This window comes from Amblyomma americanum, chromosome 2 (assembly GCF_052857255.1).
Source record: "Amblyomma americanum isolate KBUSLIRL-KWMA chromosome 2, ASM5285725v1, whole genome shotgun sequence".
NCBI classification, from domain to species: Eukaryota; Metazoa; Arthropoda; class Arachnida; order Ixodida; family Ixodidae; genus Amblyomma; species Amblyomma americanum.
This window is the reverse complement of record NC_135498.1, coordinates 167,425,275-167,451,378: the sequence shown is the minus strand read 5'-3', so window position 1 is coordinate 167,451,378 and position 26,104 is coordinate 167,425,275. Positions and strand designations below refer to the sequence as shown.

At 44.5% G+C, this 26,104-nt stretch overlaps 1 protein-coding gene, 1 long non-coding RNA gene and 1 pseudogene across 3 annotated transcripts in view; 1 reads left to right on the top strand and 2 right to left on the bottom strand.

Annotated features, from left to right (window-relative positions):
• Positions 1-26,104, bottom strand: part of LOC144121966 (uncharacterized) — a 117,520-nt gene that overhangs the window by 28,007 nt on the left and 63,409 nt on the right. The gene's annotated exons all lie outside the window — the stretch shown is intronic.
• On the bottom strand, positions 6,928-10,417 carry LOC144121965 (uncharacterized; annotated as a pseudogene). The gene is made up of 2 exons (XR_013312759.1): positions 8,452-10,417; positions 6,928-7,885 (listed from the first exon to the last, which is right to left on the bottom strand). The product of XR_013312759.1 is annotated as an uncharacterized LOC144121965 (transcript).
• Positions 10,300-19,807, top strand: LOC144119190 (uncharacterized). Its single transcript, XM_077651877.1, has 6 exons — positions 10,300-10,411; positions 10,491-10,597; positions 10,994-11,198; positions 11,418-11,740; positions 18,843-19,053; positions 19,320-19,807. The coding sequence occupies exons 1-6, from the start codon at positions 10,300-10,302 to the stop codon at positions 19,445-19,447; spliced, it is 1,086 nt and encodes a 361-aa protein (XP_077508003.1). The 3' UTR covers positions 19,448-19,807.

Genomic DNA, 26,104 nt, shown 5'->3' with positions numbered 1-26,104 from the left:
GAACATGATGAGCACGATGCACACAGCCAATGAGACAGTCGTCGCAAAAAGACAAGGAAGTGGAAGTACCTGGACCCAAATTTCGATCCCAAAACCTTTGCTAATTCATGATTACAATTCTGGAATGCTTGGAGTGGATAAATCAGATCAGATGATTGGCTATTACAATGTACTGATGCGTAGTATCCGCTGGTGGAACACTCTCTTCTTCCCTGTATCGACATTGCATGCGTGAATATTTTCACACTATTCCAAGAATACCGCAAATTGCATCCTGAAGTCCCTGAGCTGGCCAGAAATGTTTCCTTCGACCATTTAGCTTTCAGGGAGGAACTGCTGCAACAGCTTCTTCAACTTGGAGCCAAGCAAACTCGTGCTCCTCCACCACCACCCACAAAGCCCCCACTTTACAAGCCTGTAAAAGTGGACATGCAAAAATTGCAAGGTGTGCTATCAGCAAACAAAAAATGAGGTGAAAACTACTGTTTTCTGCAGTGACTGCAACGCGCATTTGTGCTTCAATGCTTCGCGGAGCTGCTTCCTTGAGTGGCACAGAGAGCGTGCACAGAAGTGAGTCGTGTGACAGTGGTGTGAGAAATCACGCAAACAAAAAAAATGTACACATAAGCTTGCAAAGTTCTTTTGCCTCAAAGTTGTCATAGAGGTATTGCACCACATTTTGTATATTCTGGAATTTCTTTAGTGCAGCATTTTACTTTCATATGAAAAAATTTCCAATTTTTTGTTTACTCGAAGAAAAAATTTGTATTTTGAGATTTTTTTTGTATTATGTATACTGTTTAGTCATTTTACTTTTTCTAGAATAAAAGACCAATTACTTAGCTTACTTTTGATGCATGTTTCAACATGATAGTGCGAAATTTTATTGAATAAAAAATATTTTTTAAGCATGTATCAATATTGCCTTCTTTTGGGCAGTCCCGAAAGAGTTAAAATGTGTGAGCATGTGAGCATGGTTCTTCTGTCAGTGACGGTTCGTTGATTTCTACATAAAGACTATTTATGGGTGACGTTCTGTAAGCACCAGAAGACGCAAACCTAAATTATGCATTAGATCTAGTCGTTTGAAGTACGAAGGTCTCCCTGACCCGTAAACTATACATCCGTAGTCTGAGGTGGAGCGTACCACAGAGCGATAAATTTGTAAAAGACATGTCCTGTCAGCACACCAACGTTTACGTGACAGTACTCTGAGTATATTTAGGGATCCGGAGGCTTTCTTTATCAGTGCGTTTATATGAGGAAGGAAATTAAATTGTTTGTCAAATGTTATCCCTAGAAATTTGTGTTCATTTTTGACGGGTATCTGTGTTCCATTCAGGTGTATAAATGGGTCTGCTTGTATGCCTCATTTCAGAAAGAAAAGGATGGCTACTGTTTTCTGTGTGGAAAACTGGAAACCGTTCTATCTGCCCATCTCACTACTTAATCATTGTCAACTGTATTTGTCTCTCGCATGTTGCTATGTTTGAGGATGTGCAGGCTATTTGAAGATGATTAAAGTACAATGAATACAGGATGGACTTTGGGATTATTTTACTTAATGAATTCATTTTTATAATAAACAATGTCGTGCTTAAAATACACCCCTCAGGAACCCCGTCCTCTTTAACGAAGCTCCTGGACAGGGTCGACCCCAGGCGTACTTGCAATGAGCGGTCGGAAAGGAAGTCAGTGAGGCAGTTTAACATCCTACCGCGGATACCTAGGTCGCCCAGGTCGCGGAGGATTGCAAACTTCTAGGTTGTGTCATGAGTTCGGCTTGGGCGTTCGAAGGGAGCAGACGTTTTCAAGGCTCTCTCTTCGCTACGCCTAAAGGCGCGCTCACATTGGCGGGAAAACGCGCAACGCAGAACGTTTTCTGCGTGCCACTTCCCGCACAAGCCCGTTTTTCTCCCGCAGACAGCCTGCTGGGCAGTCCCGCAGAGCGATGGGTCCGCTAGCTATTTTTCCCGTGCCGCTGACGAGAACAGCCAATGGGCGCCGACCACCCCGTGACGTTGGTCCCAGTCCAGTGACCCTGTCGGCGGAGGCGGAGACTGCGCGCGTGCCGGGCACTTGGCGGTTGAGGCGGAGGCTGCGCACGTCCTGCCGGGCACTCTGCTGTTTCTTTTGCCACCATGAACATGCAACTTGAGGATTTTGAGCGGTTCCTGGAATGTATTCGGCCCTACCCTTTTCTTTATGACAAGACGCATTGTGATTAAAAGGACACGGATGGCAAGAACAACTGATGGGAATTAATCGGACTGGAGTTCGGCCTGACTGGTAAGTTTATTTCGTTGTGTAGTGTCTAGTATCCGGTGTCGATCCAGGTGTCTGTCAGCATGAGGAAAATATTTTTTGCAGCTTCCGAGGCATCAGCAAAATTTAGAAATGCCAGGGAGTGTTGGCTTCCACATGTCGGAGTGGGGCACCCGACAACGGCGGAAACAGCACGAAAAATTGGGCGCTCTTTCCCCTGATCGACGGCATGCTGCGAAGCACGCCGCACTACGCCAATAGGTTAGTATATTCACACCTTTGCCGGCATGTTTTATACTTTTAGTGTGAATCTTTTTCTGCCTTGGTGCACAGCCACAGTTCTCCAAAAGTGCCTCCGCTACGCTTTTCGCAGTGGGAAGCAGAACTGCACTTTCGCAACACGTGCTTAGCCCCAATATCATTGAAAAGCTAGCTAGAATTGGGCGCGATTGGGCACCGCCTCCGGCTCCCTTTGTGCTTGCGGCACTTTGCTTCGATACGCGTCCGCGTACGGCGGTATATGTGCATATACCATGGTTCAGAACATAATGTAAGGGAAGATTTTGAAACATTCTTCGATATCTCCGGCCGAATATTGCAAATTCCATGTTCTCAGTTCACGTAATCTGAAAGTTTACGTCTGGGATAGTTAGAAGCCTTAATTAAGCATGTTGCCTCAGTGACAGTGCTATAAACACTTATGCTTACATTCTTGCACCTCAGGATTACGACAAACGTACCAAATAAAACCGGGTATGTATGGTTATGAACTGCAGCTGTGATTTCCATGCATGCTTGAGCACCAAAATGTTCTAGCCTGGCATCTGTTATGCAGACAACCACCAGGGCTGAGTCAGCCAAGTGGCAGCGGGTTTGCTACCCCAGAAAGGTAGGCATTATTGTCTGTATGTTTGGCTGGCAAATATATGCAATTATGTCAAGCTTCTGATTGTATTTTGAGCAGCGTTGAGGCAAGGTGAAAGGGAATTTCATTGTTTCATCCAGCACTTACACAAGCCAGAGCTCTCTAAACATGGAGCTTCTCAAAATGTAAGTACACGCTCAATAAGCAGGTGTGTACTGTGTTAAACAATAAACAATACAAATTTGGAAATTTTTGTAACTTAGAATGATAAGCAATACATTTGTGCTTCTCAGTATGTTTTCAAGCAGTGTTGGTACAAGGAGAGTACAAAGAATGTCATGTTTCAATACATTTATTTGATGCAGTGCTGATATAAACAGCCTGAGCCCCGCAGAAACAGAACTTCTCGGATTGTAAATAGACACATCCATGCGTAAGTCTATATCATGCTGCAAGTTCAGTGAACTCACATTTCATACAATCCAGGTACAATGACAGTTGTCAATACAGATGATGACGTCAGCAGGTAAGCACCTACCATCCTTTTTACTGACATTTGCGTGATCTATATAAGAAAGTTCGGAAATGCACTGTTTGTCACGCAGCCCAGCACCTGCTCAAGCTAGGTGTGCAGGGCCTGGTAGCCCTTCACCAGCTGAAAACCGGGGGCCACCGCCTCTTAGCCCTGCACCAGCTAAGACGGAGGTACTTAGGCGATACACAGCACCAGCGAGGTAGACATGCAAGCAAACTTTGTCATGTAGTCATTTCTTGACTTTTGTGCTTTTTCTTCTCAAGGCTGTACAAAGGCACACTTTCAGGAGGGCCACCTTCACAGTATGTACTTGCAAGTTTCATGCTTCCTAACATACAGATAAAAAAAATGGTGTGAAACAATGCAGTTTTCATTATTTTGCAGGAGGAAGAAGACGGAGGACAATTTTGAAGATTGTGTCAAGGTGACCCTTGATAAATGTGCGGGCAGTCTTGCTAGCATTACAAGAAAACAAAGGAATGAAGTACAATGTGACGACGAAAGTGACGCCACGGGCCGCTTAGTCACCGTGAAGCTTCATGCTCTACCACCAAGGCAGCGATCGCAAGAAACTCTAGAGTAAAGTAATTTCCCTTGATTTCGAGGGGAAAAAAGCTTACAATTGTTTGAACTCAAGAGTATGATGCCTGCATTCATTTCAAAGTACATCTTTTAGAGCAGATGCAGCATCATCCTGCTTGTTATACCTTCCGTCCTGCACGGTTGATGATCGTTTCTTTCCATGGAACTTTGCCATCCGTGACAAAATATTGTGCCAGTCTGTCGTGCACATCTATAGCAGACCTACAATACAACATCGGAGCAGCTCAACATACATTGCATAAAAATGTTGGTTGACGCTGGCTTTCCATATTTACCTTGCAGAGTGGCATCCTTGTCTACTTATCCCTCTCAATGCTGAAAGGTCATTGCCGCCTGTCCTCCATAAGCCAGGAGTTCTGTTTCCTTGCCAGCCTTCACTATCGGCATAGCCAGATGGGCTGTAGGCAGATCTTGCCAATGCGCTCTCCAACATCATAAAGTTATGTAGCACAACATATGCCTTGCAAATATTTTCTGTTGTTTCCTGTGATGCTCTAAAAGGCCTCCTTAATATTCACCATCTTGCAGCCATTATGCCAAACGAACTTTCAATGACCTGGCGAGCCCGGCTTAAACGGTAGTTGAAAGTTGCTCTACTCCTCGCGTCCAGATGGGCTTAATTTAATCTGTGCTTCTGCAGGTGTAGAAAGGACATGAGGAAGATTATATGAAAGAATCTTGCCACTCCAAATCATTTTAAATTTTAACAATAGGGTAAAGGAACGATGAAATATAGTGAATAATGGCAGTGTTTGACAAAAGGCTTTCTGTTAGGATGGTGCATTACAAAATGCATTGTGTCACCCAGAATGGCTTGTATTGTATACTTGATCTCAAAATAAAGTGAGCATGGTTGCATGAAGTACTACTGCTTTTGAGTAAAAATATGTTGCCAGTTACTATAACAAAAAATAGAGATTTTAATGTGGACTTCAAGGATCACAAGCATAACCGTCTCTTTAAATGTGCATAAAGCTGTTTGGTCATATTTGACTAGGGTACTTCACCGAGATATTTGCTCTAAAATGGAGAACAAATAAATACTTCCTGGGCAACAACACCCTAGCAAAAATGTCCCATAGAAATGTGTACTGGTCCAGTACAATATTTTATGGGTTTTGTTGGTATACCTACTGGTTGTACTTGGATTTCTACATGACCAGTAGAAACTTGAACTGGTCCCACAGCTGGTACATATTGGCGTTTACTGGTCAAGTAGACATGGTTGTATTGGTTGTATCTGAATCTTTATGGGCCCAGTAGAGACTGATATTGGTCTATCTGCATGCACACTGGTTTGGACATGCTGTACTAGATCTACTCAGATGCCTATCAGGCATAGACTTAATATAGTTTAAACTGGTATCCAATCGCTTTATTTCTCCTAAGAGGCAGTGGTACCAATTTTGTATGCATTTGCATGACACCCACTCAAAACTGAAATTTTACAGAATGCAACAGTGGCTTAGTTTGGGCTAGACGATAAGTTTTTGAAAACATAGCGCAAAAAAGGCACATTGTATATTCGACGTGGTGGCTTTTCTAAAATAAAGTTGCAAGTTAGCGCCTGCCCCGTCCACATCTGTGTCGTCCGTGTCTTTTTTGCACTATGTTTTCAAGAAATTACAGAATGCACTGTAATGATTTGGCAGAGCATGACAAATTGTCGCAGTTGAAGTTGTAAACACATAGGAATACAATAATGCACATGTGAGGCCAGAGATAAACAGTGAATGTTTACGACTTATGAGTCTGGCACGAAACACAAAGGCGAAAACAGCAAACAAGCTATCAAGACTACTAAAAACAAACTATATGCAATGAAGAAACAAATCCAAATTGCACTAAAAATATCACACACTACCAATTAGAGGAGACTCAGTGAAAAACCACAAGGTGAAAACAGCAGAAAAATTAACACACTAACAAGAACAGGCCACTCACAATGAAGAAACACAAGATGAAGATAGTAGAAAAAACATCACACAATGACAAAAGGTGAATGAGATTGAAGAAAAACAAGATGCAAACAGGAAATACCACACACTATAATGAAGAGATGATTGACACTGAACAAACACAAAAGATAAATATACAAAAATATCACAACCAATATCCCTTATCCCACAGTTCAGGTGTCCCCAGATATGCTAGACAGATACTGCACCATTTCCTTTCCCCAAAAACCAATTTTCATTTTCATTTCACTGACAGTAAATACACTGCAAAAACCCAGTTCATTTGCAGTCTTAGTAAGGGCTGTACCAGCTAAAGTGTGATGCAAACCAAAAGAATAAAAATAAAGAGAAATAATAGAAGTGAAAATAACAAGAAAGCCATTCATTCAGTCCTTCTCAAATAAATTTGGCATGTCTCCAACATAACACACACGGCCAACATCCATGGCGACTGAAACACTGCTAACCTTGTCAGCAGCCAGCACTACCTTCTTGGAAGTTTTGGCACATTTGTGGATATGTGGCAGATCCCTATAACTTTCAGAAGCCAGGCATGTACACAACAACAAACAAGTGCTGTCCGGCAACTGAAATACACTCTCCAGAATGTAGTACTTTCCCTGTACACATCTGAATATACAGTTCCGTGTCTTTTTTGCGCGCCTGTAACCTTCTACACGAAGACGTTGTCCATTAACATCCATGCGTTTAAATTTCATTAATGGAAGAACCTGTCCAAGCTTCTCCTGGACAGCACACCGCACCTGCTCATCCATTTCATTTAACAGAGTGCCTCTTCCCAGTGGCTTTTCAGTGGAGCTTTTTGCCTGCACATGAGGAAGGCATTAACGTGTCGTACACAGCTTGCACTTGAGATGTTGGATTGAGAGTATTTGCCAGCTTTGTTATTTGGAGTCTCATGGCAAACCGCTCAAGGATTTGCAGTGGTACACCATTAGCATCGCTAATGAGCTTGAGAAGCATGCCATTTCCGGACTCAAAAACAAAGGCCGAGTGCGACCACAGCGGCCCAAGCTCCAACACGCTCTTTGGCAGATGCAGGAGTTGATGCACGTTGAAAGTCATTGCCTCACGACCATACAACTCCTCCATACTAAGCACAAAGCATGATAGTTTATCCATAGCTTCATGGATGTCCTCCTTCATCATTTCGTCCTTGAGCAGGATGTAGACCGCTGCCACGAGCGAGCAGAAATGGTGCAAATACTCCTCTGGCAAGATGCCTTCTAGACAGGGAACAGAATAAAACAGAAGCCACCATTTCCACTCGCTTTCCATAGCGCTCTTTCCCCAATGCTACGTGGCAGCCTTGAAAACCACTGAGGGGGCTTTATGCTCAATAGCCTTGTGTTGACTGAGTGTGGCAGGAACTCCATCCAATGTATGAAGCAGGCTGGACACATGCAAACCACGTGTCTGCAAGCTGCCTTGTCGCGCCTTCCAGCACACAATGCATATAATCCGGGCAGACTCCCCAGACAAGGTCAAAGTCAGGTAGGCGGGCTAGTGGTGAAAAGCCCTTCACACCACGTGATGGCTCTCCAGATATCAGTGATGATTTCATATGACTCCTCAGAATTCTGTTTGTCCTTGGCTTAGGATGACCCCCATCATCTGCCACTGGGTACTTCACAGACCCTGTAATTAGGACAATAGAAAGATTTGATTTGGCTGGCAGGTTTCGTGCAATTATGAGCAGCATAAACCTTAACGGAGTTTATTTTTGGCTAGCCTCGGTTGTATTTCCAGGCCCATGACTAACTGGCCAACATGGCCCAGAAAAGTGAAGGTAACAGGCACAGGCATGCACAGTGGGGAGGGCAAGGGAGCAGTGGCCCCCCAATCGACATAGGGAAGGAGGACACAAATTTTGTGCCATATTTTGTGCCCTGCTATCCAGAAGACAAACAGTCACTACATGAACTTTGGCTATCCTTATGGAGAGACCTGCACAAACCTATGGCAACAGGCTTTTAAAGCCAAGAACAAGCTGATGCATGCTGTATTACATGGGCTTGTTGCAAAACTATTTGATGTAATGTGGCAAGGCTATACAAGGCTTACATATTTTCTCATATAAACACGGCAGTAACTTCAGCTTCGCTCTGAGTTGATGGCTATACAAATACAAGTTTAAATGAAAGCCCAAAAATGCTGTTCCACATTCTGGTAAACAAAAATTTAAGTTTTAGAAGAATACTTACGGTTCACAAGAACAACTTTACGATGACAGTAGCTGCATCCGTAGTAGTCGTTGAACTGCTTGATATTTAGTACAGCTGCTCGTGCCGGAGCATCTACACAGCAGCAGGTAAACTTCATATTTGATGAATACTTTTCCCCGTCACATTCCCAATTCACTGCTCTACGCAGAGTTTCTGTGAAAACTTCCAGGAAGGACGCCATGTTTGGGTGGCTTTTGCCAAAATAGAGGCCACACAAGAGTACATGTTTCCAGCGAAGTGGTAATGGTAGCTCATTTACTACGGCTTGGATGGGCCACAGTGATGATTTACTGCATTTGAATGCTCTAGCTCCATCCGTGTTGAATGTAAGCGATACATCAGACCATGCAGCCTTCCCCATCTGCCGCTGGTAGAGCTTCCCATCCGTTATGTCTCTAATAACCTTGTTTTCTGATTGACGAGGATCAGATGCAGTGGCCCGTTTCTTTTTTAATGATGTCAGCAGGGTCTGGGCCACAGTGTCATTTGTGAGCATCACCTCGAGCTGCTTTTCAATGCTTACAGTGGCGAAGAAATTTTGCGCCGAGTTTGATGTGTTGCAGCTGGGACATAAAAATTCGCGCTTCTCGGGATTGGGAATAATTGCCCCACATTCTTCGCAAAAGTAGTGCCGTTTCACTATGTCCGCCTCCCAGCGCTTCCACACTTTCCTCAATAAATACTGAGAAGTGGGTAGGATTGGTTTCCCCAGAAAGAGGTTTATCACCCCCACAAGCTTCTCCATGTCGACCCAGTTTAACCCAGATGATGATGTGTACGCCATCAAAATGAACATGGCGTCTCTAACTGTTACGTCTGAGTTCGGCAGACGCTCAATGGAAAAAACATCACTGAACTCTCTATCACTGTCGCCGTCGTCCGCAGAACGGCAACTGTGCGTGTTGTCTCCGTCCACGTTTCTGTTGCAATGGTCGGCGACATCGTCTTCGTCCGCAGAGTGGCAACTATCAGAGTTTTCTTGGTCCGCATTTCTGCAGCGATCATCGCTGAAGTCGTCTTCGCCCGCAGAACAACTGTCCGCGTAAATGCTCTCTTCATCTGGTTTTCTGTAGCAATCGTCGTTGATGTGGACTTCGTGATCTTCGCGGCAGTTTTGTTGCTCTCGAAGATCACTGACAGAGGCATATGGAGTTGCGATTTCTGAAGACTGCTGATCAATGACGGGATTAGCAGTTGGAGGCGAGTGGTTTTGGATGCCCGTTTTCGGAAAGGTATTCGGTACCGTTGCAGGAGGTTGACGTTCTTCATCACGCCTCTTTTGGTAGAGCAACGTTGTCCTTGGCACAGCGTATTCCTCGCCCGGTTCTAAATACCTATTTCTTTTCTTCGCTCGCGGTGTGCTTTGCATTTCATCCATAACCTTCCTTGCAGCGATCACATAACAGCAACTAGATTGGATTGGATAACAGTCAGCTAAGGAATGGCCATGACGTTGCGGCCAATGTATACGCACCATATATTTGCACATATCTATACTGATAATAACATTTCACTTATAGTAAAATTTATTGCAAAAATTATCATTTGTATTTATGCATATTTTGAGTTTTTAATTACACCAGGACAAAAATATAAAATAAATATAGAACTGCATACGTGGCTATCATCATCATCAGTACGCCACCACGTTTGTTAGCCACCCGAGGCCTGCCTTCCTTCCGCCTGACCGCCCAAGCCGCAGTGCACGTTTCTGTTGTCAGCGCTACGTGGGTGCAGTCATTAGATCTAGTTCATTTGGCGTAGTGCGTGTTTGCGACCTCTGAAGCGATCGCGATGTTCGCGTACGTAAGATTTCGTGATGACGATATGAAGACTGTTCTTCCGATCAGTCCGTTCCGCAGCTTCCAGCCGAAAGGCCTGAAAGACTTCGCTACAAACAAGTGGTACGAGGTCTTCTGGGAAGATAACGAGCAAAGCGGTTATTACCAAGCCCAGATTGTGCCGCGTTCAGTGATTTGCAAGCCTAGATAAAGCTTGTTTATTTGCTTATCTCGCAGACACAAAAGAAGAGGCCGAGCGCCAGAAACGGATTCCGGTGCCGCCGAGGCCGTCGGATACAGAGACGGAAGAAACGACGCCGTCGAGTGAGGATTCTTTGCGCGAGGTAAGCGCGTGTTTAGCGCGCGCACATTTAACATTCACTGCCTGATATTTTATCGAAATCAGGCCGCTAGTTTGTGTATACATTGCGCTGTATTGTCGGGCACATGACCAACTATGCCATGCCGCTGTCGGCGACTGTCGGCATGGTACCGGCATGTATTGCCGGAAAAGCACCACTAAGCTCTCCGCTTTGATCTCCTGGGCGGCTGATTGCCACTGCCTTGAACTAGGAGGCGCATAATATGCTTACAAGCCCGTATTACACGTCGCGACAAAGCATATTTAGGCCTTGTGGTCGTGCAACTGTGTAGCATGCCCGCACTGCGTAAAATTCTCACTGCATGTTTGCTTGATGGGTACTGATTGTGACATTTTTCTAATACTGTCATTTTCCCAGGTGATGAGGAAAGCTGCAGCTGAGAAGAAGAAAAAGAAGAATAATTCTCAGCGGATATTGCGAGAAAAGCAGTTGCAGCAGCTCATGGAAGATGAGCCTGACGAGCAGGCACATGAGCTGGAGCAGCTCAGGCGCGAAAATAAAGACCTGCGTGAAAGGCTCAAGACGATGGAGAAAGCGCTATGCTCTAAAATTTTTGATGCAGGTTTGTGTCATGCTTTTGTGTTATGCACTAGTTAGACTGATAGAGCATTGAAGGAAAAGGCAATTAAGGGAACAACAGAATGCCTATATGCATTTATCTGTCGTGCGTTTTTATGCATGCAACACCTCTTAGCGTTGGTATATTGAAGTGAATAAAGCATATTATGGCCTGTTATGTTTGGCACATTGTATGTAGTCCCCTTACAATTTTTTTTCCTAGAACAACTGATGAGCAGGCATTGCTCCTGCAAGCAGAAAAAGCCAGAAAGGCCCTTTCAGATGTACGAATTTCGTACATCTGAAAGGGTGCCCGCAAAGGGTGCCGTCAAAAGGATGCCCGCATTATCTGCACCAGCTGGACCAGAGAAAGTGCCCCCAGCTGCACCAGAGGCCAAACCTGCTGACCCGCCTGCAAGGGAGTCACAAAGGCCTGTGGCAGTGCTGGCCCCACCTCAGCCATCACTAGGCCACAATCCAGCCACACCAGAGGAGTGTGCAGCTGACCAGCTTGAAGGGTTGCCATTTCAAGCGACTGGCAGCAAGGTATGGAAAAAAACTGCTGCAGGTTATTGTTAGTTAGTTATATTGATTTTAATGGCGCAAAAGCAACTATGGCTATGATGCGCCAAACACAAGGTTAGGTTCTTGTTAAATGTTACACTTTTTATACCTAGAGTTTGTTTAAAACATTGGCTTCATTAAGAAACTTAAAAATGCTTGAAAGATCAACCAGTGCTTGATCACCTAAAAGCAACTTGGGGTGTAATGGGATGTATTCATTGTAGAGTGTTGTAAAATATTTTTTTCTTAGTTGTTCCAGTTTTCTACATGAAATTAAAATGTGGTTTACAGTGAGTACATCGCCGCACATTTCGCAAAGAGGTTTGTCTTGTTTTGTCAGTAAAAAGTTGTGTGTAAGGTGTGTGTGCCCAATGCGTAGCCGACATAAAATAACTTCAGTGAAACGTTCTTGATGTCTACATGATTTCCATTCTCCTAAAACGGGTTTTATAGAATGCAGTTTGTTGTTTGCCTGTTCTTCCCATGCAGCCTGCCACTTAATTCTGAGTTTACTGTGCACTAATTTCAAAAAATCCCTGTGTGGTATGTTATCTTGTTTTATTTGATCAATTCGAGCTTGTGCTGCGCATGCATCTGCTCTCTCATTACCTACAATTCCAACATGGCTGGGCACCCAGCAGAATATAATGTTATGATTTTGTTTTTTTATTTTAATTATGTTATGTATGATGTTTCCTATAATGGGTTCAGCGGCGTTTCTACAGTGCAGCGCTTTGAGCATACTCAGTGAATCGGTGTAAATGACGCTATTTTTAATGTTTTCTTTTACTATTTGGTCTACGGCTACAAAGACTGCATAACTCTCAGCAGTAAAAACCGATGCATACTGTGGCAGTCGTATCATTTTTTCATTTTTGTCTTGAATTACTGCACATCCAACATGACTTTCTGTTTTTGACCCATCAGTGTAGAATTCAGTGAAGGTGTCATATTTTTCTTGCAGTTCAAAGAATTCTTGTAGTATGAGCTGATGTGGCATTTCCTTTTTATGTAAGTGTGTCAGTGTGAAGTCGCACACTGAAGGCAGGTTGTACCATGGTGGTAAATTTTCATATTTTTGTGCAATATTCGGCAGGGCATCCAGTACTCCTAACTCTTCACATTTATCTTCGAAGCGCATTATTAGTGGCCGGATGGATTGTGGTTTATTGTTAAATAATCTTTTGGATGGGCACTTGGTAACAATGGGATAGCAGAGATGTTTAGGGAGAGAACGGGTTTTTAGGATGTACGTGCATGTTAGTGCGACTCTTCTATCCTCTAGTGTGGGCTCATTAGCTTCAACGTAAAGACTCTTTACCGGGGATGTTCTATAAGCTCCAGTTGATAGGCGCAAACCAAGATTATGAACAGGGTCCAGTCGTTTTAAGTAGGATGCTCTTGCCGAACCATATACCACACACCCGTAGTCTAGCTTGGAGCGCACTAAAGAGCGATATATTTGCAATAGGCATGCTCTATCGGACCCCCACCGTTTTCGCGAGAGTACCTTTAATACATTGAGGGCTTGGGATGCTTTCTTTTTCAGGTTGTTAATGTGGTGACAGAAATGTAAGTTTCTTGTCAAAAGTGACGCCTAAAAATTTATGTTCCTGTTTGACTGGCAGTGTGGTTTGATTCAAGCACAGATTGGGATCGACCTGTAGGCCTCGTCGTAATGAGAATAAAACAGCTACTGTTTTTTGAGGGGAGAACTTGAATCCATTTTTCTCTGCCCAAGCAGCCAGTTTATTGAGTGTGATTTGTATTTGTCTCTCGCAGGACAGTATGTTGGAAGAAGTGTATGCTATCTGTATGTCGTCTACATAAACTGAATACATTACGGACTTAGGTATTACTTTGGCCAAAGAATTCATTTTTACTATAAAGAGTGTCGTACTTAAAATGCATCCCTGGGGTACGCCGTTCTCTTGGTGAATGTCGTTGATAGAGTTGCTCCCAGACGGACTCTGAATGTGCGGTTAGTCAGGAAATCGTTCAAGCAGTTCAGCATCCTGCCGCGGATCCCTAGGTCTGCTAGGTCATGGAGGATGCCGAACTTCCACGCGGTATCATATGCCTTCTCCAAATCGAAGAAGACACCGATACAGTGCTGTTTGTGGATGAACGCCTCTCGGATGGTGTTTTCTAGGCGGACAAGGTGATCAGTGGTCGAGCATGCTTTCTTAAATCCACATTGATGTAAATCTAAGAGTCGGCGAGATGCAAGTGTGAAGGTCAGTCTAGTGTTTATTATGCTTTCGAAAGATTTAGCGATGCAGCTGGTGAGGGCTATCGGTCTGTAATTGTTAGGACTTGTTGGTTGTTTTCCGGGTTTCAGAAAAGGTACTATTATTGCTTTCTTCCACTCCTCAGGTATTTTTCCAGTTGTCCATATTTTGTTAAAGAATTTCAACAATGCCTGCACGGCAGCCTCAGAGAGATGGGCAAGCATTGCGTAATGCACATTATCTGGGCCTGGTGCTGTCTTTTTACCAGAAGATAATGCCCTAATCAATTCCTGGAGTGTGATGGGTTGATTGTAGTCCTCGTGCATACCTGCTGCAAATGGAATTTTTTGTTTTTCTGCTATTGCTTTGTGCTTCTGGAACGTGTTTGTGTAATTGGACGAACTGGAAACTTCAGAAAAATGCTCACCTAGTATGTTAGCCTGTTCTTCTAATGATGTTTGTGTCCCGCGTGTAGTCAATAGAGGAAGTGTGAAAGGGGTATGGTCACTACTGAATCTTCGAACTTTTTCCCACATTTTTTTTGAGGTTACTGAGCTGTTTATAGAGGACACATATTTCTGCCACGAGGTTTTCTCGGCAGTTCTCCGAACGAATCGCGCTCTGGCCTTGGCCCTCTTAAAGGCAATCAAGTTCTCCGCTGTGGGATACCGACGCAGAGAGCCCCAAGCTTTATTTTGTTTTTTTGCCAATGTGCATTCTTGTGTCCACCATACTTTATGTTTTTTGTGTACGAGTCCTGTTGTTTGTGGTATGGCTAGTGTAGCGGCCGATATTATGCATGTAGTAAATTTTCCATTAATTTCGTCTATGCTGAGATCTTCACAAAATTCTTTTTCTAGTGTGGCACTTGCTGTAAAAAGTGACCAGTCGGCGAGGTGAAGTTTCCAGCGCCGTGGTCTTGTGGGGATATCTGCAGTAGACGATGAGAGGCTGATGATAATAGGTAGGTGATCACTTCCCAGGGAGTCATTTAAAACATCCCATTTAAAATCTGTAAAAAGCGATGGTGATGCGAAAGCTAAATCGAGAAAGCTCATTTTTGCCGAGCTTGGGCAACAATAAGTTGCTTTTCCTGTATTTAAAAGACAGATGTTATATGAGAGGATAAAATCTTCGATTGTTTGCCCCCTAGAGTCGCAGCGCTCGCTTCCCCAAAAAGGGGAGTGAGCGTTAAAATCCCCAACTACCAGATATGGCTCTGGAAGTTCATCTATCAATTCTTCTAGATCATGGACTGTTAGTGTAAAATGTGGAGGAATGTATACGGAACAGATTGTTAGTGTTTTATAGTTGACGATGCTGACTGCAACCGCCTCAAGTTTTGTATTGAGCTTGATTTCTCGAGCAGGGACGCCGCTTTGGACGACAATTGCGACGCCTCCTGAGAGTCGATTTGCCTGCTCGCGATCGCGTCTAAAAGTTTGATAATGTTTCAGGATATGTACATGTTGTGGACCAAGATTGGTCTCCTGAAGACATAAAACTATGGGTAACATTGACCCTAAAATATTTGTTATGTCACTATAATTCCGCATAAGTCCTCTACAATTCCATTGAATTAAAAAAGCCATGCTTGTGTTTTTAAAAGAAAATGAAAGGAGATTTACTTATGAGGTGGGCCCGTTATGAGGGGCCTGTCTTTTTTTCGCTCAAGAGAGCTGTTCCGCCGCTGTAATGGAGGCGGAGTGGGTGTTGTATCCATCACCTCAACAGAGGTGCTGGAGGACCGCGCAGCCGCGGTTGTGTTAGTTTCAGGCCTCTCCCGACGGGGGGAGGTCCTGCGGGATGCCGACCCATGGACCGGCGGTCCCTGCTTTGGCAGTGACAGGGCAGCTTTCGCTGACCCTGCCTGGGGCGTGGATGGCCCTGCCATAGGCTCGGTGGGAGCGGCCTTGGCAGGTCCCGGAGTGCTGTGCGGTGCTACGCCCCTGCGCACCACATCAGCGAAGTTTTGTTTTGCTGTGAAGGAGAATGTATTTGTAAGCGCAAAACGCCTTCTCGCTTCTTTAAAAGAAATGTTTTCTTTGGTCTTTATGGTGATAATTTCTTTTTCTTTCTTCCAGGACGGACACGCCCTGGAGTATGCAGCATGTTCTCCTTCACAGTTTGGACAGCACAGGGCTGCGTCACATACATCAGACTGGTGATCCTTAGAGGCACATTTTGCGCAAGTTTTACGGCCGCGGCAGCTCTGTGAGCCGTGGCCGAACCTTTGGCAGTTGAAACACCTGCGAGGGTTTGGTATGTATGGTCGTACATTGATTTTCAAATATCCCACGTCGATTGTGTCGGGCAGGGTGCTGGTGTTGAACGTCAGGATCATGTGTTTTGTGTCTATTTCCTTGTTGTCCTTCCGGATTTTGATTCGGTGGACATCTATGACGTCTTGGTCGATGAGCCCTTCGAGCATTTCTTTTTCAGTTATGTGAAGGAAATCATCTTCCGATATTACGCCTCGGACAGTGTTTAGTGAGCGATGAGGAGTCACGGAGACCGGGATTTCCCCTATGGACGTTAGGTTGGAGAGCTTAGAATGTTGGACATTGTCAAACAGTTCGAGCAGTAAGTCGCCGCTGGCCATTTTTGACAGCTTATAACCAATGCCTAGGGTTTCAGTCAAGCACTTTGACACAAGGAAGGGGGATATTATTCTTGCCTGTTTATCTTGTTGTTCACTGTGGATCACATGATATTTGGGGAAAGTTACTTTTCTTTTTTGAAAAAAGTTGTCTGCCTCGTTCCGCCCTCTTTTGAGAGAGCGATCAGGTTTTGAAAGTTGGGGAGCCATAAAAAAACTTTGTTTTTCGGTCATGGTGCCAGCCACCCACCACGGAGTCCAACAAGGGGACGGGACAGGAACTTGAAAGCAAGTCCTGCCCACGCCAGCTGTACACCTCAACTATAACCAAATATGACGCAACTCAGGGTAGTTGGTCACACAAGGTTAACCCTCGCCGCCAGGAAAAAAGGAAAAACCAAGAAGTGAGTAGGATATAGGAGAGTTGTGAGACAGAGATAGGAAAGTTAAAGATGAAGAGGAGGATAGGAAAAGGCGACTGCCGATTCCCCCCGGTCGGGTCAGGCCGGAGGTGCCGTCTGCAGGAAGCTGGGGCCAAAGTGGTGTGTTGCTTCCGCCAAGGGGCCTTAAGGGTCCAAACGCTCGGCATCGGCTCAACCACCAGGATCCCCTTTTCCCCGGACACGGCGATGCCACGCACGGCGAGGCGCGGGTGCTCGGGTCCGTGGTGATGCACAGTTCACCATCATCCCCTTGCGGAGATGTCCCTGCGGATGCTCGGGAACCCGCGGTGTCGCCACTCACCGTCGCGACGCCTGCAAACTGCAGGCGCCCCCCTGCGAGGGCAGGTTATTGTGGTCACTGTACTGTGAGACCTTGTGCAGTGCCCATTTAATGACGGGAACAGGTCCTCTTGTGCCAAGGCATGGTCTCTATGGAGAATTTGCTTGGCAGAAGTACATTATTGTTTTCTTTGATTTGTTGAAGACTTAGCTTTGTTAGCAAAATTGTTCATCTGCTGTTTAATAACTAATCCGTTTGCATGTGCTATTCGGGCATATTTTTGCAGCACAGTTTGTATGACACCATAGCGAATGTGCAAATCTCTATTTTGTTTTCGTTGTCAGTAGGTGTTTAGTGTAGAAATCAAAGTTGATTATGTCTTCCTTCTTTCTACTAAACACCACACTGTTAGTCTAGTAGTGTTCTGGAAAGGGAACTACTGAATTGACCTCAATCTGGATATCCTGTTGGCACAGTGTAATCTTCCAGTTTCCTGACATCCTTTTCATCTCAGTGTTCTGCGTTTATACCAGACCATCGGTATAAACACAGGTGTGTTCTTTTTCTGCACAACAAGAACATTCTGATGCTAGAGATTATGATGAAAGTAAAAACCTCAGTCTTCACACTGATGTCGAATGGGCATTCGCACTGCGTGCATGAAAAGAGCATTATAAGGGCAGGTGGTGATGGATAGAAAGGGTGGGGGGAAGGAACCCGACTGCTCAGCAGCCGGGCAATAGAAGAGGCAATGGGCCAGGTCCGCATAGATGCAGGGGCAGTTGGGACAGGAAGGGTCCGACCGATAGCGATAGAGGAAGAGGCGGGACGGGGTGATAACTGCATTCATCTGAATGTGCCGAAGAAGGCGAGACTCCGGCACCGTGAGTGATGGATGAGGGGGAGGGTAAAGGCGTTTGTCGAGGCGGAGCTCAAGGTAGACCTCTTTTATGGTGCGGCGAAGGGTGAGCCTCCCACCGTCCTCCGAGGGCTTGGGCCAGGGGATCAACGGTGCCCGGAAAAGTGTGTCGCGGGCGAGCTGATGGGCCAGCTCATTGCCGTCAATCCCTGAATGCCCAGGGACCCAGCGGAGGAAAACGATGGAAGGCTGCAGTGCGGAGACCGCTCGCTCGACCTCCTGTTGGAGAGAAGGGGTCAGGGTGCGTTTCTGTATGTGGTGTATAGCGGCTTGTGAGTCTGAATAGACTGTGTACTCTTGGAGAGAAGGAAGGAGGGCAAATGCTTGGCGCTGAATGGGAAGAAGAACAGCGGCTTCTGGTCGCCCAGGTGGTCGACATGCTCGGCCTATAAATTATGGTCGAATAAAAGTCTTTACTACTACTATAAGGGCAGGCACTTTCTCGCAGCTGTCTGGGGCCAGATGCACTGAACCAGTTCCATATCAGTCCGTGGGTCATACAAGCGGTGTTCATCATCGTTTTTTTTTACCGTTCGTTTGTAACGTTTCCTTAAAAACAGTGCTTGGTAGAAAATTAAGCTGTACATGTCACCTACTACTTTTGTTTTTCAGGTGTTCTTGGGGCATGGAGTGTCGTTGACCAGAGAAGGCTTCAACCATTTGATGTCGAGGCAAAAAGATTCGGTTTTTGTTCGCGAGGCCTGCGTTCAAATATTCTCCACTGCAGGCCTTGTGGGCAAAAGCATCACAGGGAACATGTGCAACAGGACAATGGCAGACCCCAAACCCCCCTTGGACCAGCAGAAATATGCTGCACTCAATGGTATGTGCCCAATTTTTGACAGCAGATATTCCAGACGGACCTTACTGAAGTGAATTATTAAGTAATATGGCTCGTTTTTTTGTCACTATGCTTCTGTGCAGGAGCTACGCTGCAGTAATCAACACATTTTGTAGTGAATGCAGCTTAGTCTGTAACAGGCCAGTTATCTGCACAGCTGCTCCTACAGTTGGTCCATGGTGATTTTAAGTGCAATAATTTCTTCTTTCCTGTGGATGTGATTGATTTGGGTTTCTTTGCTCTTACAGCATTCTTCCAGCACTATCTGGAAGCAAGGTATCAAGCCGACGAAGCCAGGCGGCGGCATCGTAGCCTGAACAAGATTGTGGCGGGCAAGCTTGCCGACGTCATGAAAATGCAGAGGCGAGATGTTTAAATAAAGTGCAGCCTTTACATTGTTTCTGCTTGCTTATATTCCAGATGTGCTCTGCCTGGCTCAAGTGTGTGCAGGCAAATGATCCAGTTGGGACCTTATAATAATGCCCTTGTTGGCATGGTGTCAGTATAACGTCTTTCTCGTGCAGCTTTTTTCAGATGCTGCCATTTCGAGCTGCATGGAGTAGGCCTTAGGATTGGCAAGACGATGCAGCGTCTCAACAAAGCCTTTGATCACATATGCCATGAAGATGGGGGAATTTGCAAATAAAGTATATACATTGTTCGAATCCCTTGCACCTGTTTGTTTTGCTGCCAGAGACCAAAACTTGTGGGCCAGTATGCTTACTGGACCATTATGGTTACTGGACCAAAATGCTTACTGGACCACTAAGCTTACTGGTCCAGTATGGTTACTGGACCAATATGCTTACTGGTGTCAATAACCCAGTAGGCTACTGGTTTTTTCTATCGGACATTTTTGCTAGGGCAGCTACTTCAATGAGCATCACGCAATTACTGGCTGTAAAATGCATAAGGGAAGGCTTCATCGCCTACAATCACATAGGCAATGACACCTGCCGACCCGACAGTGGTGGGGGATGGAATACCACACAAGCCTTCGCTGAGGGTTTTGAGCAAATCTGACCGCCAAAATATACCAGAATCTTCTTCACCACCATAGTGGTAAAGATCGACATATGTGAGTCTGAAACAAAGAGGCATAACAGAAGGAAATCAGTGAGCTAATAATGAGTGCTATAATAAATAGCTCGATGAGAAAGACCACGTTAAACCTCTGCAAAATAAATGACGTCACTATGGGACAATATTTTATGCAGGTATTGATAAAAATAATAAGTGCATGTTATCAGTACTTTATGCAGTTAATAAGCACTTTTAGCACTTTATATATTTTACACAATTGACCTTATTCCTTACCTTACAGTCTCAGAAGAATGACAAGTGCCCATTGCCACATGTGAATTATAACTATATGTTCTGACAATCTTAGACCTCAGAAGCCTGGCATAATTATGAGCAATAAGTATGAGCAGATAGTTATGAAGACCGTAAAGATCCAAACTGGAAAACCACCGACTTGCAGCTGCAGTCAAGAAATGTTTTTTTGACAACCACTAAAACAATGCAAAAACCAAAAGCAACACGGATTTTTTTTTCGACAGTGAGGGCACCTATCTAAAGCATATTTACATTTACAGTAATTTGATGACTAACCAAACTGGCATCGGTGCAGCACTGAGAAAAAAAAAACAGAAGCAATATAGAGTAAGAGTTTTTGACAACCAATATCATTTTCTGGCAGCCTGTTCATGCATGCTATGTTTAATGCAAGGAATAATGAAGCTGTAATAATTTCAACTGTGACCAATTTTGTCCTTTTATCCCTTCCATTTTTTCCCATACCCTTCCAAACAAACACATTGGCAAACACTTCCTCAACTTCCAATGAGGATCTTGGTCTGGGTTACTTGGTTCATTGTTTTTGGGATAGGCAGAACGGGCGCTGCGCCCATCCTGTCTTCCGTCTTCCTCTCATTTTTACTCTATGGCGCTGTGTCGCAAAAACTTTCTCTAGAGATGCTCATGGTCTTGCTGCATTTCTTACAGCATTCAGTCCACTTTGCCATTAATGTTTAGCATTGGTGCAACCAAAAGAGCAAAGCACTGAGGTGTACATGGCTAGAATAAAGTTGAAACCAGATGCAGATAATAACTTTACCTGTAATGTGCATCACAGTAGGACAAAAGAATGACACTGAAAGTTTTTTTGTAGTTAAGATTGCTTGACCCAGAGTCATTTGGGCATTCAATGTTTACATGTTTGAGGTCAAGGCTCCTAATGCAATTTGGAAAATTCCAATACTGTTCCATGTCGAATGCAATCTGAAACAGACACAAATTTTGTGATGATTTCTGGTGCAGATCTCAAACTTATTAATACAGGAAGGTGATCGCTGCCATATGGGCTGTCGATAATGTCCCATTTAAAATCGTTACAAACAGAAGGTGAACTAAAAGACAAATCTAAACAGCTCATATTGCCAGAGGTTGGCGAGCAGTATATGGCCTTTTCCGTGTTTAAAAGACATACATTGTTTGTGAGAATAAAATCTTCGATTGTTTGCCCCCTAGAGTCCCCCAAAAAGGGGAGTGAGCGGTAAAATCCCCAACAACTAGATATTGCTCTGGAATTTCATCTATCGGTTCTTGTAGGTCATGGACTGTTAATATAAAATGTGGAGGAATGTATACGGAACAGATTGTTAGTGTTTTATAGCTGACGATGCTGACTGCAATTGCCTCAAGTTTTGTATTGAGCTTTATTTCTTGAGCAGGGACGCCGCTTTGAACGACAATCGAAACAGCTCCCGACAGTAAATTTGCCTGCTCTCGATCGCATCTAAAAGTTTTATAATGTTTCATGATATGCACATGTTGTGGATCAAGATTGGTCTCCTGAAGACATAAAGCTATGGGTAACATTGACCCTAAAATATGTGTTATGTCACTAATTCCGCATAAGTCCTCTGCAATTCCACTGAATTAAAAAAGCCATGTTTATGTTTTTGAGAGGAAATGAAGGGGGATTTACTTATGTGGTGGGCCCGTTATGAGGGGCCTGTCTTTTTTCCGCTCATGAGAGCTGTTCCGCCGCTGTAATGTGGGCGGAATGGGGGTTATATCCATCACCTCGCCAGAGGTGCTGGAGGGCCGCGCAGCCGCGGTTGTGTTAGTTTCAGGCCTCTCCCGACAGGGGGAGGTCCTGCGGGGTGCCGACCCATGGACCGGCGCTCCCTGCTTTGGCAACGACAGGGCAGCTTTCACTGACACTGCCTGGGGCGTGGATGGCCCTGCCATAGGTTCTGTGAAAGCGGCCTTGGCCGGTGCCGGATTGCTGTGTGGTGCTATGCCCTTGCGCACCACATCAGCAAAGTTTTGTTTTGCTGTGAAGGCGAATGTGTTTGTAAGTGCAAAACGCCTTCTCGCTTCTCTAAATAAAATTTATCTCTTTTTCTTTCTTCCAAGACGGACACGCCCTGGAGTATGCAGCATGGTCTCCTTCACAGTTTGCACAGCACAGGGCTGCGTCACATCCGTCAGACTAGTGATCATTCGAAGCACATTTAGCGCAAGTTTTGCGACCGCAGCAACTCTGTGAGCCGCGGCCGAACCTTTGACAATTGAAACATCTGCAAGGGTTGGGTATGTATGTTCCTACATTTACTTTCAAATATCCCATATCCATTGTGCCGGGCAATGTGCTGGTGTTGAATGCAAGGATCAAGTGTTTGGTACCTATTTCCTTATTGCCTTTCCGGATTTTGATTCGGTGGACATCTACGACGTCTTGGTCGGTGATTCCTTCGAGCATTTCTTTTTCGGTGATGTGAACAAAATCATTTTCGGATATTATGCCTCAGACAATGTTAAGTTGATCGATGGGAAGTCACGGAGACAGGGATTTCCCCTATGAACTTAAGGTTGGAGAGCTTAGAGTGTTGAACATTGTCGCACAGTTCGAGCAATAAATCACCGCTGGCCATTTTTGAGAGCTTATAGCCAATGCTTAATGTTTTTGTCAAGCACTTTGACACAAGAAAGGGGGATATTATTCTTGCCTGCTTATCTTGTTCTTCACTATTGATCACGTGATATTTTGGAAAAGTTACTTTTCTTTTTTGAAAGAAGTCAGACCTGCCTGATTCCACCCTCTTTTCAGGGAGCGATCAGGTCTTCAAAGTGGTGCCAGCCACCCACCACGGAGTCCAACAAGGGGACAGGCCAGGAACTTGAAAGCAAGTCCTGTCCACACCAGCTGTACACCTCAACTATAACCAAATATGACGCAACTTGGGGTAGTTGGTCACACAAGGTTAACCCTCGCCGCCAGGAAAAAAGGAAAAACCAAGTAAGTAGGATATAGGTGAGTTGTGAGAAAGAGATAGGAAAGTGAAAGATGGAGAGGGGGATAGGAAAAGGCGGGCGGGTCAGGCTGGAGGTGCCGTCTACAGGAAGCTGGGGTCAAAGTGGTGTGTTGCCTCCGCCAAGGGGCCTTAAGGGTCCAAACGCTCGGCATCGGCTCAACCACCAGGATCCCCCTTTTCCCCGGACACGGCGATGCCACGCACGGCTAGACACTGGTGCTCAGGTCCATGGTGATGCACTGTTCACCATCATCACCTTGCGGGGATGTCCCTGCGGATGCTCGGGAACCTGTGGTGTAGCCACTCACCAACGCCTGCAAGTTGCAGACACCACCTGTGGGGTCTTTGTGAGATCTCACCGCTATAGAGGAACGCTGTTTCAAGTAGATGCTTGCGTTCAAGTTGAAGTGGTTATTATATAACAGATAAAACATTTTTAGTCTGGCAACCTTCCTTCGCTTTAAAAGTTGAGGCAAGTTTAGTTCACGAAGCATGTAAGTCACTGAATCTGTAAACCTGTATTTTGACAAAATGAACTTAGCCGCCCTTCTCTGCACTTCTTCGATTGTGTCAATTTGGTTTTTCTGATGCGGATCCCATATGACGCTCGCATATTCTAGTGTCGGTCGTACCAGCACGAGATAGGCTGTTAGTTCTGCTTTTGTGGAAGCAACCTTTAGTTTTCTTCTTATCAACCACAGTTTTGTTTCGGCCTTTGAGCATGTTATTGATGTGTGTGTGCCAGTTTAGATTTGAAGTTACAGTGAGGCCTAGATTTCTGAAATGGTGGACTCGAGTTATATAGTGCCCATTTATTTCATAATCGAAAGAAAATATATTTTTGGTTTTATTGGAAACTGTAACAAATAAAGTTTTTTCATAAATAATTTCCATTTTGGATAATGTGCGCCATTGATTGATAGCGCTCAGTGCCGAATTTAGTAGTAACTGATCTTCTTGGTTTGAAATGACAAAGTAAAATAAGCAATCATCCGCAAAAAGCCGGACTGTAACATGGGGCGGAATAATAACTGCGATATCATTGACGCAGCATAAAAATAACAAGGGACCCAGCACATACCCGAGAGACTCCCGAGGGCGTCTGATTTAGCGCCATCTAATTTTACGAACTGAGTTCTGTTAGATAAGCCTGTATCCACCGCACAATATTCCTGTTTATGCCAAGCTTGAACAGCCTATCATTAAGTTCATGTGGGACACGGTCAAATGCTTTAGATATGTCCAGGCAATCTGCATCCACTTGATCCCTGTTGTTTATTGCTTTAGAAAAATCGTGCACCGTTTCTACACGCTGGGTAACAGTAGATAACCTCTGTCCAAAACCATGCTGATTGGGATTTAGCTTGCTGTTGCCTTCAAGATAGTCGGATAAGCAGTTTGCCAAGATATGCTCAAGTATCTTGCAACAGGCGCAAATGATAGAAATAGGTCTGTTATTATCAAGAATGTGCTTGTTTCCAGATTTGTGTATTGGTACTACTTAGCCTGCTGCCAATCATTTGGTAAAGAATGCTGCTCTAGAGATGCCTTAAATATGATAAGTAAATATTTAGCTACCCATTCGGCATATCATCAAACTCATTTCGAATATAATCGGGAGCAGAATTTTTCGTGCCTAAATTAAGCAGGAGGGAAAATAAGCCTCGCCCAGACAAAGTACTATCTGCCATGTCTGACGGCGGTATGCACTTTTCGCTACTAGAATTCTCAGGCGAAGATGTAGGGTGGCTGAACACAGAATGAAAATAAGTATTGCACCTGTTGGTAATCTCTGATTGATCAGTAATAACATGACCATCCACTTCAATAAGCCTCATTTGTTCATATGAGGGTGAAAGGTGACGCCAAAAACGCTGTGGGGAAGTTTTCATAAATTCTGTTAGCTTTTTTGAAAAATATTGCTCTTTCGCTGTCATCAACATCTGTTTAAGCATCAAGGAAAGGTGCGAAATTTCATTTTGATGCTGGAAAGCCTTGCCACTTCTGCTTTCTTCAGAATCTTAAGACTTCATAGGGAATTTCAGGATGATGTAATCGCTCACCACCACAAAAAATCTTATTACTCGTGCAAGAAACTCTTGCTTGTCTGCAATCTTCAGCCTTTTTAAGATTTGTAGTTTGGCTGCCAATTACTAGGTCATCATCATCCCTCTGGTTGCCAGATTTGTAATCAATATTTGTTAGCTCAGAACTACTCTTAATAACTGATGGTTTGACGAAACGCAGTAAAATCTCCCTGAACAGGTTGTTCAGAACTTCCTGAAGCACATGTACCTGGGGAGCTCCAGACTGCAAATTCTGGTATGACTGACAGCAAGAAGGCACAGTGTGCCTTGTTGACATCTGATGAAAGGAGCATAAACAGTCTTTCTTGCCTATTAAAGACCTTGGCCACTTGCTGCTTCAGAGCTTGTTTGAAGGAGCAGAGTCGGAGATGTTCAGCCTTGGTCGCTTGTTTTGATGTGCAAACTTTGCTGTCCGTGTCGACTTCTGAGAGTGATTCCAAGGGTTTCTTCGACGGCTTCACTTCACTGAAAAAGAAGCTGAGCAGTGGCTGCCATTGGTCAACAAGCCGTTTCAAGCTCTTGCCAAGGGATAATCGAGTGTTGACGTTTCAGGATTCTTTTGGATGTTTCAGGATTAATGCAAGCACTGAAAAGCTGTCAGCTTGTCTTTCCTTTTTGAAC